We start from the raw sequence: 19144 nt of genomic DNA on the forward strand, positions 1-19144 counted from the left end.
GAACAAAGACTTTGAACGCATCATCACTTATTGGAAAGTATTCATCTACGTTTTGACGATTTTTTTTTAAATGAGACCAAAAGAAAGGTGACGAAATCAATGCAAAGAAGGGTTGGCAGAAGGTTTTATTGAAAACAAAAGAAGGGGCGATTGAATGACAAAAGCACGTGCTTAATGATGATTTGAACCAGTTGTTGAGATTTAAGATTTGGTTATTATGGGTTACAGCACTCAAGTTAAAATGGCGAAAGCACACAAGTTAAAGATGCGAAATGTGAACAGGAGGAAACAAAACATGTTATTATGCATTGTAAGAGATTGAGAGAAAGAAGACAGCTCGGTAGAGAAAATATATTTAAATGTTAGACATTCTACAAAAATATTCAGGAAATACGTGTTATATGGGATGTTCTGAGTATTTCAGACAAACACAGCTAGTAGAGAATAGATTTTGTTACATGTGTTTTTTATTTTATTTATTACATTTAAGGCCGGTTGTATCCAAACGTTTTCCTTCGAGGGCCGCATACAGACGAGTCGCAGGATGCCCAGGCCACTTTGACATTGTCCAACTTTATTAAACGTGCTAAAATGAATCATTGACGCAATTGCCTATTAGTTAGTTTAGCTGTTTTTTAATTGTTTTTTTTAACACATTAAAGTTGTAAGGCAAATGGTTTGGGATTTTTCACTATTTTGGGGTGGTCCACAGTCCTGTGTCCCACTAGATCCTGCCCTGAGCAGATCTTCACATTGAGAACTAAAGCACGGGTAATCGGTAATAAGACGGCAATTTTTAAAGCAGTCTTTGACGAACTTAATCACAAATGTGATATCTTCGCAAATCAGACCTTGAGACAGACGGCAGAAAGTGGAGGTAAAATGAATTATCTTACTTAGCGAGGCAATATAAAGAGAAATGTTGATGTTATTCGTTGTAAATATTTTATCCATATCCGGAAAAATTCTATAAATAGAATTGATCAGTAGTAGTCAAATGCATTGCAGCCATTAGGGGATGTAGGTGTCGCAACCCCCTGACTTTTTCAACACCTGCACCCAATAAAGTTGCAGGCCGACAGGCTGCGAATGGCCCCCTTCCATATATACTGTAAGCGTATAGTAGTTATTTTGTTGTTTGCTTCAAAATCGTTGTCGGGTTAAGATAGTACATCTTATATACTTGCGCATTGAAAAATGTATCAAAAATGAAAACTATTCATTAACTATGACTGGTTAGCACGTCCGCCTCACAGTGCAGAGGTCGTGGGTTCGAATATGGCCGCGGCCTTCATGTGTCGAGTTTGCATGTTCTCCGCGTGCCTGGATGGGTTTTCTCTGGGTACTCCGGTTTCCTCCCATATTCCAAAAACATGAGTGGTATGTTAGTTGGACACATTGTCCCTAGGTATGATTGTGAATGTTTGTCCTGAGATTTGAACAATGGTGTGTGGATATTTTTTAGATCCCACTGTACATTGAACGCAATACAACATAAGCATTAAATGCATGTGAACTGCTGCAGATGTCAGTGTACTTTGTTTTGGACCATACAAGTGCAATAATATAAACAAACCTGACGATATGGAGACAATAACTCTCATTATTATAAAAATGACACTTGTCCATGTGTAGGGCATTTATTGAAATATTTAGGCAGAAAAATATCTCGTTCAACACAAAACAGCTGCCTACTTAAATAAATACAATTAACTTAGGGGGTAGGTCTCCAGACAAACCTGTTCCTGAGAGATAAAAGTCAACAAAGTTGAGGGTACACATTGAAAACGTGCAGCATTTCGTCACACTTGGACTGACTCGTGACACAGAGAGGCAGTCGTCATGCTAACAGATGGATGCACAGATCCTCCGGCTAAACCCTGCGGACCTGTCACGTTACAGCCTGGCGCATTACACTAAGTACATAATGAGACTTGTAGTTAACATTCACTATCGGCTGTAATCCGCCAAATGTTACTGGAATCCTGTCAAAATAAGTCATTTGCGGGCAAATGGCTACCCTTGTTTACTGCTGCATTTCGGCACAGGGTTTTCAATGTCTTCAAACATGATGTTCGCTTCCCTAGTGGCGCTAGAGGGATTAACTAAAATATACTTTCTGGATGGCATGAAGGCAATCTTAAAGTAAAAATCGAATGATTTGGAACAGTTAAAGTAAAAATAAGGTGCTTGAAGATTGGGACAACCGTGAATCCCTTTGTTGGGGATTCTTTTTTTTTTTTCACATTTTTGCGAGAATAAGTAAGAAATTTTACAAGAAAAAAAAAAGACAAATTATAAAAATTGACAGGAAAAACTTGCATTTCAACAAAAATAAAAGAGTAATATTGGGGGGGGTTGTAATTCCCCAAGAATAAAGTTGTAATACCAGACTATGCTGCAGCTGTTGTGAGAAAAAACTCATGTTTTAAGAACGAAGCTGTAATATTCCAAGAAAAATACGTAATTCTACAAGACAAAAATGTATTAGAGGAAAATAACCTTGATTTTACAATAATAAAGTTGCGCTATTTTGAGGGAAAAATGATCAAACAAGCAATTTGTAATAGGATAAAAGAAATTACAATATTACAACAATGAAGTTGTAAAAAGAAAACTAGTTGTGCAACAATATATTTGTAATATGAGGAAGAAACTGAATCCTAATGGAGCATTTTTTTACAAGAATACATTTGTAATATTCTCAGAAAAAGACTTGCTTTTACAAGAAATAAAGCTTTACTTTTATGAGCAAAAAAATCTAATTTAACGAGAATAAAGTTAGGAGGAAAAAACTCACAATTTTACAAGAATAAACTTGTAATATTACAAGGAAAAAAAAGTAATTTTACACTAATAATATGTAACATTACATGGGGAAAATACTCAATTCCACTCCACAAGTGTAAACTTGCAATACTGGAGGAAAAAGGGTAATTTTACAAGAACAAATCTGTAATATTGAAATAATTTAAAAAATAAATCTTAATTTTATGAGAATTAAGTTGTAACACAACAAGAAAAAAATTGCAATTTTACAAGATTAGAATTGTAATATTCTAAAAAAGACAATGACATTTGTAATGGAAAGTCATTTGTTAAAAATTCAGACTTTACTCTCGTAACTTTCTGACATTCTCTTATATTTAACGGGGGGCGGGGGGGGGGGTTCGTGCGACTCCAGTCCTCCTGCAATTCTTAAGAAAATGGTTCAATTTTTCCCAAGATAGGCCACTGAAATGACGCAAGGAAAATGGCTCTCTTGCAATGTCACCAATATTATGGCACTATAACGGGTGTCCAGTCTTGCCAAATCTACCTCCCTTATTCAATGTAGAAAATGAAGAATGAGAGAAACTGGCAGTTGATTTGGAGCTGATAATATAGACTGGGGCCTGACCAATTAATCGGCTGATATTAACTCTTTCCAAATTGGCAACATAACACAATGATAATGACATTCAACTCCCCCCCGACCCCCAAAAAAGCAAAGATTTAAGGACAAAGTATTGCACAACAGTCAAATGGTAAACCTGTAAATTGTGTCTTAGTGTTTGTAAGTGTTAAGGTACCAAAAACGAAGTTATTTTATATATTGTATATATTTTTTTTATTTAATCGGCCAATTAACAATCGGGTACCAGAATTTTATTCTGCCAGTTGGAATCAGCATCAGCCTCAAACAAATTCTTATCGGTGGACCCTAGTATAGTCTGTGTGGAAATATCTAATTTCATTGGTGATCGCATGATGACTTTGGCAAAGTGTGGGAGTATAAAACAGTGTAAAAACAGACCATTTCACAATGTTTGTGAACAACAGGCGCCGGGGTACTAACGGCTGGAAAAAAGTGAGTGGCACCCGCTGAGCTGAACTGAATTGATGACAAAAAACTTTTTGTGTTCAGGGTTGAATACATTCAAACACCGGCGGTAGGGGAGAAGGATTAAACCAACATTCAAACTATTTACTATCGTCTCGTTCGCTCTGCCTGGGTCAAAATGACACGGAAGGGTTACTTTACTATAAGAACGCTTGAGCTTTAGCCACTTGAAATTACATGTCACGTCATGATGAAAAGGTCTATAGTGCAGATAGTGGTGCGGGGGGGAGGTGAACATGGGTGCTCTATGTCAATATACGGGCCACCTGCGCTTGAATCTCCTTGTCGGGGTGTGCCAGCAGCTGGACCAGTCGGCCGTGGAGCTCTGACGACTCGTCCAGCATGACGCGGAAGAGGCAGTCGTGCTTGCGCCTCAGCTCCTCGGCCACCTGCGCCGAAGGCCTCCAGGACTTCAGGTTGCCCGCGAACGTCAGCAGCCGCAGAAGCACCTCGGACGACGTTTGCATGTCGAATAGCAGCATGACAGAAGCTGGAGCCTAGGAGGGTGAGCAAAGCACACATGAAGAATGTTTAAAAATACTTTGAAGTGGTAACTTGACTTGCATGTTTTAAAGGGGATGTCAACCTAAAAACTTTGCCAATAATATATTCTATGTGCCTCCACTAGTCTAAACACGGCATTTTGATTAATATTGCATTCATGGAATATAAATTAAACAGCAAAATCCAAAAATATGACATCACTGTTGCTCAGGGCTCAGGTAACGACCATTCAAGGCTGACCTGTCTTCTGAAGCTGAGCCATGATTGGTTGTTATCTGAGCCCCGAGGAACTGTGATGTCATTTTCAGTCAACAGAAAGTGGCAACACGGCCGCCACCTGAGATGGACAAAAACAGGTGTTTTTTTTTTTTTTTACTACTTAACTCATTCCACAAAAATAATATGCCATATTTAGACTAATGGGGCTACGTAGAACAAAATATTGCAAACAAATTTTGGGGGTTGACTTCCCCTCCCTTTTATTTCCTTCTGTGCTCACGCTTGTAACTCAGATTACTCGTATAGCGAATTGTTTTTATTATGACACAAAAAACAATGGACAAGCGGGCAAAAATCAACTGCACATTTGGTATCAAAGCATTATCCAGCTATGAAAAAAACGTCAGAATCCTTTTTATCCCATGATGGCTTTATTGAAGGGCTGGCTGTTTCACTCTGCTGCCCTCTAGTGGAAACTGATAAATTTAAAGGAGACAAGCTGTTACAAGTTCATTCTCTGCTCCCTCATTTCTATATCAGGATTTTTATAAACTGCACTTATGGTTCACTTTTCAGTCATATGGAAAATAATTTTGGAGCACTACTTTGGCACTGTGATTCATAACACAGCCTAAAACAGAAAAACGTGTTGTGGAACTAACTTCCAATTGGAGCAACAGCGGTTTCGCTTTTAAATCAGGCTTCTTACCTGAGCCTGAACAATATCGTCCATCATGTCTGGATTAGATGACATATTTACAAGAACCTTCAAGGCCTGAACCTGAAACAAATGCCCGTGGTAATTTATAATTATAGTCAAACAACTGGTAAAAAAGTAATTGATCTTTAAAAAGATCAGATGCTAACCTGTAGTGTCGCATCGCTCACCACCAGCAGATACAGTAGAAGCGTCACCGCATCCTTCAGCAGGTGCTGATGTTTGTCGGTGACAGAAAAATTGGTTAGCAGCCTGAGAGCACCAAGCTGAAGGTCAGAGTTCACCGCAGACATCTCGATCAACTCCAGCACTTGTGGCACGTAAACCTAAAAGACAAGACATTGTTTTGAGAGACAGAGGTTCAAGAACTGACATTGTCATTTGGTGTTCAAATACACAAAGTTTAATACTCCCCCCCAATTTTTCAAGCGTCTGTCTGCAGCTAGGTCGGCAACGTAAATGAGAAGCTGTTCTTAATTGCCTTACCTGCATAAATAAAAGTTAATAAATACATCTGTTTCTTTTTTGGAAAACTGCAAGTGAGAGTCTGCTTTCAGTTCCTCAAAGTTATTTTAAGTGATAGTCTCCCATTTCTTGATGCAAAAGAACAGACACTAAGGAAAACTAAAAAAAGTTTGTTTTAATAATTGAAAGTGATTTTTAATGTTTACATTGTGTCGAACGGGAAAAACGTTTTAAAAACGTTTTCAGATGATCTGAACTATAGATGGCTGAAAAGAGACATACAGTAGCTACAGTATAAATGACTGGATTAATGTTTACAGTACATAAATTATGGAAAGAATCACATAAGATGTAAAATGTGATATATTTGATGAAACGTGGTCATAATGGCTTACCCATGTTTTAAATGTAAGGCCTGATTTTCTATAATAATTCCTTACATGTCGCATACCGCCTTTTTGTTTGTTCTATTATTGTTTGTATTATTGTTATGTCTTTAAAAAAAACAAAAACAATAAAGAGTAAAATATTTTTTTACCGGTATATGGTCTCTCTAAACCGCAAAGTAGCTCCTGCAACAAACGAGGCTTAACTGTGTATGGTTGTGTACCTTCAGCTGCTCCTGGTTTTGGATGTTCATGCAGAGATTACTTAAAGCATTCAGAGTCTGCACTTTAACCTCTGGCGCAGGGTCAGAGAGGAAGCCACCTATGATAGGAATCCCTTCACATTCACGTATGACATTCTGCGGGAGAGATGACATATAATATTAGAATCTGTTTAAAGAATTTAACAAAAATGTGATGGAGTCTTAATTTTTGAAGGCCACTACCTGATTGACGGTAAAAGCAGCAGCATTTCCTAAAGTGAGCAAGAGACGACACCTGTCTGGTGTGCTATTACTGGTCTGTAGACATGTCACCAGCATTTTTAGGTGCTGTGGCTCCAGGTTACCAGCAGACTGGTAGATGAGGTCACCTGTGAAGTGTGAAGCAAATAGCAGTCCAAATTTGTTTTCTTAAGACTGACCAGTCAGATTTCTAAATCATCTTCACAAGGCCAGCGAGCTGGCTCTCAGAGATGTCAGCGCTTTTTAATTGGTTGGCCAGCGCAAAACTTTGAGCTTGCATAACCTCACTGGTGTGTATGATTAATAACGATTATGATAATCGATAATGTCGAGTATTGAGGGTGGTTTTACGACAGCTCCCCTATTGGTTCTCAGATACTCTTAGTGTTTCTATGGTAACAATTACAACGATCAAGATTTGGATGTACATGTATATTCCTATTTGTATAATAACGCACATCGCGATTCAAACACTTACCCGAAGTATCATTGTCACTTCGGGGACACACAAGATCCAGTCCAGACACTTTGGCCAACAGGCTGTCCGGCCGAGAGTTACCGTCACTGCTCCTTGCAGCAAAACCTTCATTGACCCCGCTTTTCTTGTACCTCCTAAAGCTTCCCCAATTTATGAGTTTGTAAATTCCGTAAGAGGCTCCAGCACCGGCGACTATTCCAAGCAAAGTCTTCATGCTGCCGATTCTAGGCGTAATACTGCCGCCGTCGCCCATTCTGATGCTGTCTCTTGAGCTAATCTCAGCGATGAAGCTTTTACCGGATGGTGTAACCACAGAAGGATATATGTCGTACCTTTTGAAATATCAGACAACTAACACGGCTTGTTAGTTAACCCAAAACAAAATGCACCAAACAAAAGTAACTTCAAAGGACTCATCATACTAGTTTGTTTTCATGTGCGTTGCATTGATTCCCCACCGGGCAGAAAATAGTTGTGCGATCAAATCCTACGCAGAGTGACAATATGTTAACTAAAATGATAGAGCACGCCTTTGATAACCAATTTGCCGTCAACATACGTTTAACGTTTTTTACGGGTCCATACAAAAATCGTAGCATAGATTTGAAAAACGGAGAGAAAATGTGGAACAAAATGTAATCCCACCGGAAGGTATTTACATGCCCACATCAAATTATTTTTCCCAGCATGCCAAACGTTTGGTCGCAAAAATGGCGCTACGGGTTACAAGAGCTCGTTTGTGTATAAAATGCTTGTATGGAGAAGGTTTGCCCAGTCGTTTTTATTTTAGTTTATTAGTTAGTTATTTCAAATTTATTTTACCTACCACCCAGCCGCTGGAAAACATTTTTTTGTGTGTTTTAGATGCTCGATTTGTTCTTTCATTTCACGTTATTGTCCGTGATTGTTTAAAATGCACTGCTGTTTGAAAAATAAATGTAAAAAATATATACCTACTGTTGAATGGCCATTTAAAAACAACATTGGCTTCAACGTTTGATAACCAAAAAAACTACAATTTATGACAGCTGTGTTCATGGCCAATACAACAAGTTACTATATTGGTAAGATCGTTATTACAAAATGTATGCTTTTATTCCATACTTATCAATTGATCTACGAAAATTGATTTCCAGTACATCAGACAGCCAAGAAAATACCACACACACCAAGGGGTATTTATTGTTCATTTGGAAGATGTTTCCAATCACTTAAATCACAATTATTAAACTTTAATTGATGTACACCACGTTGTTTCTGCGGTGTTGTGTTTTATGTGCTCAATAAAGTTGTTGAATACTTAAGTATTTAAATGTATATAGGTATGAGTTATGTTTTGTAATAGTTCATACAAGTGTGTAGAGTGTTGATCATGTTTAAGTCAATTCCACTTGAAACCAAAGAGCAAAAGGGACATCGTGTGATGGTAATTTAATTTTATTATTCAGACACGTCAATAACATGAAGTCATTTTTTAGTGACGTCTTCATGAAACAACATCGAAGCGCTAACGTCTCACTTCTCCAAACATTGTCCCTCTTCGATTCCCGCACGGGGAAACAGACTGTAAACGAAGAAATAAATTAGCGCCAATGCCACGAAATGAATGAAGCAAAATGTATCGCCGCGTCCGGTGGCGTCATGTGTTAATGACGAATAGTGATGACGTAGAAACTGCCGCATTTATTTTGCCGACTAGGATTCCATTTTTTTCAAAGACTGAAGGTGACGCGCCACAACGAGGGGTAAATAATGAAAACTTGGGACACAACTCTCAATTTCACAAGTGCCCGTCTGCCATGTTATACATGTAAATATTTATTTAGCTGTTGTTAGCTAAGGGTGCCTTTTTTATAGAATGACTAGCTTTGCAAATGACAGACAGGCAGTCAAAAATCGAAGTGAGTGCTCTGACAGAGTCTGAACTTCAGCAATTATACAAGGTAAAAAAAATAATCTCGAAATATTTTTTATGAGCCAACATGGTGCGGAGGTACTTCAGCTGATTGTTTTGTTATTGCTCCTTGACAACAGGCGTTGCTGATCGCCTCGTGCCGGTTAGATCCCAGAGACCCTATACAGTTCTTGAAAAACGCCCTGATCACCTTCCAGGGACATGACAATCTGCAGAATGTGGACTGGTAATGAGTTTGCACATTGAATTTTCTCGGCAGTCTCTCATAACTCCAAAACATCAATGTTAGGTTCAGTGAAGAATAAATTGTCCATAAATGTGAATGCGTGTGTCTGCTGCTGTACTGTATATGTGCCCTGTGATTGGCTGGTCACCAACCCAGGATGTAACCCTACGCTACCCAATGCTACTTTTTTTTGTACTTTGTTTCTAGTTCATATATTGATACAAGAGTGTACTGTACAGTATATGTGAATATTGCTGATGTGACCATTTAATGTACCTCACGGGATGAATAACGATAAATATGAGTCATTCAGAACTGAACATTTCATTTTGATGCCCCACATGGTATCTGATGCCCTTACATTGGGCAGGTGTGCCCAATGTTGTATATGTTGTTAACATTGCAATGCGGTAGGGGCGAGCAAAATGTAATGAAAATAGACTTGCGTAAGCATTTAGTTTGTAATTCACACCAGCTTTATTTTTTTTTAAGGAACAAGTTCCTTAGCCATAGTACGCAGCGGTCATTGCTGGCCTCTCTGCAACTGGATGACACGGAATATATGGACTCAGATGAACTCAAGGTGACGTGCACCAATCAAAAGTCCAGTTAGGTGTGTTGATGGTTTCTCCAGTCAATATGTACTTTTCATTTCAATTAGGCCCTTTTCCGGAAATATGAGAAGGCCTACTCCTGTTACAGGAGGAAATTAACAAGCTCTTGTTTCAGGTAAGAGTGCTTATTTAATTATTTACACGGCACTTGTGAATTAACTTGTGATTTACTTCGATTTTTCACACAAATGTGTGAAATTAAAGTTTTTTTGTATACAGGTATTTAGTTTAAAGTATTGTTTTCGATTCTTACCCATATGGACATCAGAGACTTATTTGCAGTCAGAGCATGACCCTAGAATAAAAACAAAAAACAGTATGTATTCAATGAAAAATCAGGTACATTGCATTATTTTTGTAGTTTTTTTGTTTTCCAGTTCACGTTAGCAAAGACTTAGGAACACATTTTGATAATGTGCCTAGTGTATTTATTTTTCATTAGAGTAGGAGCAATCGCTGGCATTTGGCCACAACCTGTGTCAACATTTGGTACACTTTTACGATGCAATGTTAATGGTTGAGCAAACTTGCAAACATTTTATGTGCATGTTTTTAAGTTAGCAAAATTGGTATTATGTATAACTGGGTGCAAATTCATTTTTACTTTTGCACTTAAGTACATTTCAGAATTGGTACTTTCCTTAAAGACCCTTTAAAGTGATTTCAGAGATTTGTTTGTAAATACATGATTGAATATAGTTGCTGAAAACGTTCAAAGACTGAAATTTATATACCATAAGTACTCACTTGTGGAGATAGGGAAAAGTTGGCCGACAAAAGCGCTAACGGATGTTAGGCGGATAGGCAATTACAATTTGAGTTGGCTTGACAAAAAGGCTTTTATGGACGGCCCAACGGTACCCAAGGCTGCAGACTGATGGCGATAAATTGACCGGCAAATTTTAGTAAAATGTCCACCTCTGCTTGGTGAATGTTTTAATATTTCAAAATTGGCAGGAATGTTTACAACATTATTCTCTGTGGTGTGTAAAAATTTACAAGACTTTTTGACTTGACAGGGTCTTAATCTAAAGAAGCTGGAAGGGAGTCTTTTTTTACACAAGTGTCTGTACTACTACTTACAGTTTAGTACAGCTAGCCCCCTGCTTACTGTAATACATTTTACATTTATAGCTGTTTAAATGGGAAGCCAACCCAAACATTTTTTTCAAGAATATGTTCTATACAAGCCCACTAGTTGAAGCAAGGCATTCTGATAAATATTGCGTTTGTGGAATAAGAGCTAATCCGCCATCCGTAGGGGCGGCCATTTTGTCACTTCTGTCGACTGAAAATGACATCACAACTGCTCGGGGCTCAGGTAACGACCAATCACGGCTGACCTGTTTTCTGAAGCTGAGCCGTGATTGGTCGTTAGCTGAGCCCTGAGTAGTTGTGATGTCATTTTCAGTCGACAGAAATGACAAAGTAGCCGCCAGCTGGGTGGATTTTGCTGCTTAACTCATATTCCACAAACACAATATTAATCAGAATGCCGTGTTTCAACTAGTGGGCCTGCTGGGAACTTATTCTTGAAAAAAAATGTTTGTATTGAAATCCTCCAAGGTAAATTATAAGTGTAAAACATGCACACAGGCAGAACGTGGACATTTTATACCTCAGGTGACATCTTCACTTATCTGCAGCTTCTTGTGCATCGTGCGACGCAAAGGTGCTATGTTTATGTATCCATGGCTCTTGAGCATCCTGGCCTCTGGTGACCACTCCTTTACGTGGCATGTACTCGCTCCTGAAGAGAGCTACGTTAGTTCTCACATAGCTGCTCCTCGACTGAAAGCCATATTTTTTCCCATGTGGTATTGGCTTCCTTGGGCTTCTGTAAACAGGAAGCTCTTGGTGGAATGTGGCTGTCGGCCGCTGCAGACTAGGAAGTCTGTAGATCCCGTTTGTGTGTGTCATTTTCGGTTGCATGGAGCGCATCCAGGAGGCATTCATATCGGGCTTGGCGTTATTCCTGGACGCAACTCCACGCTGGACTGAATCTAACCTTTGAGAACTAGTCTTGGGGATACGCTCATGCCTCTCACGCAATTGGTGATTATGAGTGTCAGGTATTTGCTCCGAGGGATGTGGTTTGCGGGCATCGAGAAGAGGCGGACGGTGTCGAAGAAAACTGTCCAAATGAGAATCTAAAGACGGTTTGAAAAACTCGTGGTTCGAGTTGACTGGTTCACGCAGAAAGCGATGTCGTCCGAGGCGTCTGGGACTCTGGGCTGACAGGTGTACAGATTTCTGGGCCCTGGGACCGATGTTCGCATTGTCATAGTCTTTTGCTGTGGCGGCCTGCACCGTTTGTTTGGACTGTCCATCCGGCATCAACGCCCACGACGCAATAGGCCCTCTTGACGTTTTGACATGGACACTATTTCCATAAGAACCTTGTTGAGAAGGTGCGACTTTGCCTTGCAACCGTGGTTTCTTAAGCCTCTTGATTGAACTTCCATTGGCTGTCTCACTTGCTGGACGGTGGCCATTGACAGGATACGTACCACGGGGACTCAAGGGAGCAACCTCGTCATGTAACCAGTTTGAAGGTAATTGAGATTTTTCAGGAAGTTGCTGATTTTTCCACCAATCACCTCCAGTTTGGACATTGGAAAAACCTGTTTGGTAGGGGCTTGGACCAAAGCTACCATGGTTGTTGGAAATGTTGTGCGTCCTGTGAAAGTGTCTACTCGTGGAAGTGTCAGGACCAGGCACAGAGATGCTTGGACTCAAAGCAGGATAGCCGACATCGTTTTCACTTGGTCCATATGTGGAAATCAACCGCTCACTCCAGACTTTGTAGTTAGTGTCTTCTTCATCATCATCGTCGTCGTCGTCATCATCATGCTGCTCTTCTTTAGCGTAGCGTCGTCTTGACATTTCATTCAGCATCACCCCCCTCGCCGTCTGAAAATGTGCCGAGTCCTTACCGGGAAGCAAGAAGGAGTTTTTCAAGGTTTTTATAAACTGCTTGAGATTGTTGACGTCTGGAAAATGGATGCCCTCCACGGCCTTGTCTTTGGTATGCTCCTCTACTAAAAGGTTAAATGGATGCTGAAATCCAGAGTCCTGATGCTGGGGTCTAGGCTGAGGTGGACTCTCATTCACCTCGTTGTTGGTTGGGATAACTAATCTCTGGTGGTGATTATTTTCTGTGCCATAGTTTGGAGCAGCAGAGTCCTGATCCTGGGTGAAGATGTGTGGATCAAGCAGCCCGGGGTAGCCATTTGATGCATCTCCCTTGAAACCTAACGGCATTAAACAGACACCACATTTCAGACGAATACAAACACCACCCATTCATCCATTTTCTATAGCATCACGGGTGAGCTGGAGCCTATCCCAGCTGACTTTGTACAAGAGGTGGGGTACAACCTGGACTGGTTGCCAGCCAATTACAGATTTACATACACCCAAAGAAACAGTCTCTGTTATGGACAATTTAAAGTTTTCAATTAATCTAAAGCCAAGCACACTGAGCGATGAGACCGAACGAGACATCATGAAAAAAAAAAAAAAAAAAGTACAGTTGCTGACTTTTTGCCGCACACCAAAAGTTTGAGTACCGCAACGTTCATCTACAATGACGTTGTATTGGGTTTTGAGGTTACACGTACAGTCTACTGGGCTGTATTTTGGTTTGAACAACAAAAACATGGAGCGATTGTCAAGAAAGAAGCAGATTGCCACAAAGAGAGGAAACGAGCTATGATAAAAGGAGGGAGTGTGTATTTTGCAGTAAAACCAGTGACGGACAATTAATTGGCCACTCATGAAAACTAGTTGGAACCCCACACACTGTGCGACAGTTCACTCTGCTTCGGCTGTGTTGCTTGGTGTGCCTTTTTCATGCATGTCTTTGAAATGTAGGCGGAAGCTGGACTACAAGGGAGCAAAACATGCAACATTCACACAGAAAGGCAAGAGCTGAGAATCTATCACAGAACATCTCAACTGTGAAGCAAAAGTGCTGAACACTACAAAACCGAGCAACCCATGAATTTTCACTTTAAATTCTGGTTCAGATGAATTTCATTTAATAAAGTAGGTCTGACTTGCTTTCTAAGATGAAAGCGTATTTTATTGTTTGAACCCAGATCGTCAGAACTGTGAGGCAGATGTGCACTCGTCCACAGTGATGCCCGCATGATGAACGCAAAAGTGTGAACTAGAAGAGGTCTTACCATTTTGAGGAGAAATACACAAGCAGGCCAACAGCAGAAAGGAAACCCAAATAAACCTATAAAAATATAATAATAAACAGACCATTAGGCAGACATGGCATTTGGTTGTTAAACATGCACTGCGCATGCATTTACCCAAACAGATCAGCCATGAGAAGTTCCCCAACTCCAACAGCAGCAGCAAAGTGTCCACGAAAAGTCGCTGCCCTTTTCCATGCGCCACAAAACCAACACAAGAAAAAGAGCAGAGAGGACCAAAACAGTCCAAGTCGCATTCAGCTTCCACTGGCTGTAATTAGTTGATTGCGGGCAGCTGTTAGTGAATGTCATGAAGGATGAGAGTGGAGATTACTCGAGAGAATGTGCCTGGCAATGACTCATGCCACAATTTACCACTGGAAATTGTTCTGAAAAGGAAAACCCGACACCTGCATGGCATGTTTCCAAATTGTTAATTTTGTACTGATTTAAAATGTAATTTGCATTTATGGCCAATACTGTTTTTGTGGAAAACTTCAAGGAACCCCCCCAAAAATCTAATTATGAAATCCATGTTTTTTAAATGTTAGTAATCATTTGAATGATATATAATATAAAAATATATTTTTACAATAATTATTTAATATACCTGACTGTATATTCATATATCTTTCTAATCAGCGTCATGGTGACTTAATGGTGAGCACGTCCGACGTAACGGTCTGAGGTTCATGTTTGCGTCTCAGCTAATTTGATGTGAAATATATTTGTATAATATTAATATTTATATGTAAAAATATGCCCATAATTTTGATCATAAATGTATGTACACCAATGCTGACTGATGTGTGACAACGTGATGCTTCACTGAAGGCGCATAATTCTAAATTCAGACTTAGGTATCCCGTAAAAGGAAAAATCACTTTAAAATCTGCAATATAGATGGGATGCGGATCATGAATTGCAGTATTGCAGAGTTTTTCAACTATGAAACAAGCACTCATATTTTGCTTAGAGTTGATCACTTTGCCTTGATGAATAAATATGACTAAAATATCGATGAATATATCATGTGAGAGGGGCTCCGCTCTAATCCTGAGTAGAAATCTGATCCACCCAAAAAAAAAAAAAGGTTGGCTATTTTAAATGATTTATTGATGAGCTTTGTTTGTTTTCCGTGAATGATTGATGAACCGTATTTGTGGGTGTTGGTGGGCAGGAGCTGGAAGAATTTCACCAATGCCAGCGTGACTGATGCCTCTGAACTGTCTCAAAAGACGGAAATTGCACAGAAGCATTATGACAGGCGAAAGCAGGAGGTGCCTTTCCTTGCATGGCTGCACTGGGTCAAGTTCAAGAAGGAGTCACGGGTCGGTACGTGGCTGCAAAGCATTTCTCCCTCCATCATAGGAAAAAATGTGTCCAAAACTCTGAGCTTTTCTTGACACTTTTCCCCACTGCATGACTCATTCTGTCCAGCGCTTGCTTATGTTTTCATCATTTCTTGTGCTTTGATCTCACCAACTAGAGGCGGTGCGCAAATTGGTGGGAGTTCTGAAAGCCTGCGTCCTCAAACGCATCGTAACCGCATGGAAGAATGTTGTTAGGGACTCACAGAGGACCAAGGATTACTTTAAGGTATCAGCTCATTTGAAAATATAGTGAGTCATGCTTATTGCGGGCAATTGGTGAAACACCACTATGTAGAGACTATATAAAAGTATCAATTTTTTACATACAGTTTTACCCCTCCCATGCTTTAAGCGCATTTTAATTTATTAAAACACTTTCTTAAATTAGCCCGAAATGCAATGTTAGGTAAAAAGTGCTTTCCTTTTTTCTTTCATATATGAGAAAATATATATACAGTATACAAAAATAATACTTCTTTTTTCGTTTAATACTTCTCAACAAGAATTCAAGCCAAAAATCCACTTTAGAAGTTGGCAACCTGGCAAACAAGGCATCCTAGCTTTATTTAATTAGGGTGCATGCATGCATGACAAATGTCAAAATGAAATAAAAACTCTAACTATAATAAAAATTCCCAAACTGCAATAACCCTGCTAACAACAAGTCAAGGCAAAATTAAAAACGACATTTAATGAAAAATCCCCCAAATGTGTGTGGTTTGATGTTGCAGAAACTTCAGAATGAACTGGAGATGGAGCGCCAGCAAAGCCAAATTGGGGAAGGATGCGACTGGCTGTCAGCTTTGCCCAACCACATCTCACTCAAGGTTGTTTGCTTATTTTCCTCCCCACAATTTAAAACAGTTCCCGGGTGTCGCTTTTGTCAAACTACCCCAAAGATCAAGAATTGGAGCTTTCACTATTTCTTGTTTTGCAAATCTTACCAAGTGCGGCTTTTGTTACAATGAAGCAGAGCGCAGAGTGTGAGGCAAAAAAAAAAAAAAAATGCGGCCATAATACAAGGCAATACAGTGCTGCCTTGAGATACGAGTGAAGCCAATCGATGAGTTTTTTGAGATACAAACTGTCATTTGGCTGATTTTTTTTTTTTGCTTTGAATTGCTAGCGCAAACTTGACATACGGGCACTTTATAATGGCTTTAAACTCAAATCCACTCACTTCACAATAAGCACCAGTTCACAAATAGTGAACATTTCCTCAAAAAAGAGGTTTAAAAGCACACCCATGAATACAGACACGACAATACACTCAGCATTTTCTATACGTTTAATGCTTGGAGGGTTTTTTTTTTTGTGTTCCAATGTTTACACTGTGTTCAAAGGGTGTTTTTTCACAAGCTTGAATGTGTTTAAATCGTGTGGGAGTTGTAAAAGTTTTTTATATCGTCGCTGTCCTGTGAAAAACACTTATTTTTACATGAATGGTATTTCTGCGTTACAGACATCGCATTAACGAGAATTTTTTTTTTTTTAAATCGAAAATTGAACATACGTGTTTTTCACAGGACAGCGACGAAATGGTCTCTCCGTTTTTTCAGGCAGCGTAGTCTGATGACTAAACAAAAACAAAAAGATTTACTTGTTTGTTTGATTTCACACTGAATGGGTTCGCACTGGGCAGGCACTTCAGAGAACCACCTATTTATATGTAAACAATTCAAATGTAATTTTTTTCTAATACGCACGCACGCACGCATACGTAAACACACAGCGAGCCTCAGTTTTATGGGTCCCGTTGATGAGTACATGTCATTTTTTATTGACAGAGTGGAAACAAAGAAAGCCTTGTTTGTTTTTGGTCTCACATTTTCTCGCAAAAGGGAGCAGCCTTTGCTTGCTTCTTAATGGGACCTTATTAGAAATTCAGATGGAGCGAGCAAGGTTTGAGAGGCGACAGATAGAGTGAGCGGGGAAAAACAACAAAAATGTACTGAATTTTGCAAACAGTCGTGAATGGGCCCTCACACTATTTTTTTTCATGGCAAATCCTCAGTTATCATCAAAGTTTGACACCATGCACTGCTTGCATTAAATGGCGTAGGCAAAAATAGCAGGACCCCTCTGTTCAATTTCGGGCATTGGTCCTTCAATTTATATTCATACAAACAAAATAATAGCATAACAGAAAAGATACCGTAATGAAATGAAGCATCAGTTGTACTGCGGTAGCTGAGTGTTAAGCATCATTTGTAGAGGTTAAACCTATGCAGTCTGTGTCTACGTTGGCTGAATACAAGCTTTTAGTATTTTTGTATTTATAGTACATCTGTCTAGCTAACCCTAGCGCTATGTTGCGTCACAGTTCAAATTTTCTTGTATCAATCCATCCATTCTACGTTGCTTATCCTTTTCAGGGAGCCAAACACAAATTAAACTTGTAAGTCAAGGTACTGTCGGCCTACTTTTTACATTTTTTATTTCACCCACAGATATTCCAGTATATGGAACTACGAGACCTGCTGAGCTGTTCGGAAGTTTGCTGCAGTTGGAGAAGTCTCATCCATACGGGCACTTTGTGGAGTAAGGTTAGTACAGTACACAGAGTGTGCGGCTTGGTTCAATTACACTTTTCACAGATGTCAGGCTGGAACCGCGTTAAGGCGGAGAACATCCAACTTTGAACAGCAAAGTAGAAGGACGGTTAATAAGTGTCTGGATTCACCATACACGCTAAACTGAACTGGATCTGGAAAAGAATTAACTTCCAATACTGTTTACGAATATAGTACGAATTCTATTTTCAATTGATCAGTCATGTTATTTGTTTATGTTCACAATTGAGTCGTGATTTTCACATGATCGTTGTCTTCTTAAACTTAATATCATTAATTATTAACAACCTATCCATATAACATGTGATTAACGCTAGTTTGAGCAAATGAGATATTTCAGAAGTGTGTATCAAACTGGTAGCCTTTGGCACTGATATTTGCTGCTATATTTGATATTAGTGCCTTTCTACCCGCTCAGATCAACGTCTCAGTGGATAAGCGCTGGATAACAGACGACACCATGAAACATGTCCTGCTTAATTTCCGTCCGTTTGTGATCCACCTGAATCTGCGCGGCTGCACCTCCTTACAATGGTCCAGTTTGAAACACATTGGTGAGTTTTCCCTTCCTACAGCACCACCACCACCGCCGCGCCGACAGTCAAGTAACATACTACTCATAAGATAACAGTGTTATTTTAGGCTAATCTCTGCATCCAGCAAAACTCAATGTAACTGTGCTTACTGCTTGTTCACCACTGGCTAAATGAATCATTGAAGGATGTATGTTTTTGTGAAGAACGATATTATAGAGTGTTATTTTCATGATTACTGACATTTTTATTCATTTCATTTGGGGAAAGATGATTTGGAATGCAAGTGTTTTTTGAGTACATGCCTTGAATGGTCATGGAACGAAACAAACTCGTACCTCAAGGCACTAGTGTAGGTCCCCTTAAGAATATGAGTGTTGTTGTTATTATTACATTTTAACTACAACTTCACGAAACAATGTTAGATCTCATTGGATTGATTTAAAGAGGAAGTTAACTCAAATATTTTTTTTTCTAGAATATGTTCTATGCAGGCCCTCTAATTGAAACGAGGCATTCTGATTAATATTGCGTTTATGGAATATGAGTTAAGCAGCAAAATACACTCGTTTTTAGCCACCTCAG

General features: G+C 39.3%; 2 protein-coding genes and 1 pseudogene across 4 annotated transcripts in view; 1 reads left to right on the top strand and 2 right to left on the bottom strand.

The window, feature by feature from the left end:
* Positions 1–1608: 1608 nt before the first annotated feature.
* armc10 (armadillo repeat containing 10) lies at positions 1609–7738 on the bottom strand. Its single transcript, XM_086029648.1, has 6 exons — positions 7118–7738; positions 6622–6767; positions 6400–6534; positions 5474–5650; positions 5316–5387; positions 1609–4380 (listed from the first exon to the last, which is right to left on the bottom strand). Exons 1-6 carry the CDS (start codon positions 7368–7370, stop codon positions 4129–4131), a joined length of 1035 nt encoding a protein of 344 aa, XP_085885774.1. The 5' UTR covers positions 7371–7738; the 3' UTR covers positions 1609–4128.
* A 790-nt stretch (positions 7739–8528) lies between these two features.
* Positions 8529–19144, top strand: part of fbxl13 (F-box and leucine-rich repeat protein 13) — a 28929-nt gene continuing 18313 nt past the window's right edge. Inside the window, exons 1-9 of one of the 2 annotated variants that reach the window (XM_086027813.1) lie at positions 8529–9060; positions 9152–9258; positions 9751–9841; positions 9920–9987; positions 15261–15415; positions 15570–15679; positions 16185–16280; positions 17904–17999; positions 18445–18580. In XM_086027813.1, coding sequence (XP_085883939.1) covers positions 8992–9060; positions 9152–9258; positions 9751–9841; positions 9920–9987; positions 15261–15415; positions 15570–15679; positions 16185–16280; positions 17904–17999; positions 18445–18580 — 928 coding nt within the window. In that variant the 5' untranslated portion in view covers positions 8529–8991. Of the gene's footprint in view, positions 9061–9151; positions 9259–9750; positions 9842–9919; positions 9988–14426; positions 14498–15260; positions 15416–15569; positions 15680–16184; positions 16281–17903; positions 18000–18444; positions 18581–19144 lie in introns of those variants that run through there. The other variant, XM_086027814.1, reaches the window with a different exon arrangement.
* LOC147148993 (uncharacterized) lies at positions 11358–14404 on the bottom strand (annotated as a pseudogene). Its single transcript, XR_015086438.1, has 3 exons — positions 14198–14404; positions 14063–14118; positions 11358–13126 (listed from the first exon to the last, which is right to left on the bottom strand). The product of XR_015086438.1 is annotated as an uncharacterized LOC147148993 (transcript).

This window comes from Filicampus tigris, chromosome 4, assembly GCF_054856515.1.
Source record: "Filicampus tigris isolate MCC_2025a chromosome 4, RoL_Ftig_1.0, whole genome shotgun sequence".
Taxonomy (NCBI): Eukaryota; Metazoa; Chordata; class Actinopteri; order Syngnathiformes; family Syngnathidae; genus Filicampus; species Filicampus tigris.

Coding starts and splice junctions, on each gene's coding strand:
- armc10 (XM_086029648.1), bottom strand. CDS start 7,370: ATGGGCGACGGCGGCAGTATTACGCCTAGAATCGGCAGCATGAAGACT. Junction 6,535..6,621: donor CTGCTTTTACCGTCAATCAG/GTAGTGGCCTTC, acceptor TCTCTCCCGCAG/AATGTCATACGTGAATGTGA. Junction 5,388..5,473: donor TGAGCGATGCGACACTACAG/GTTAGCATCTGA, acceptor CATTTGTTTCAG/GTTCAGGCCTTGAAGGTTCT.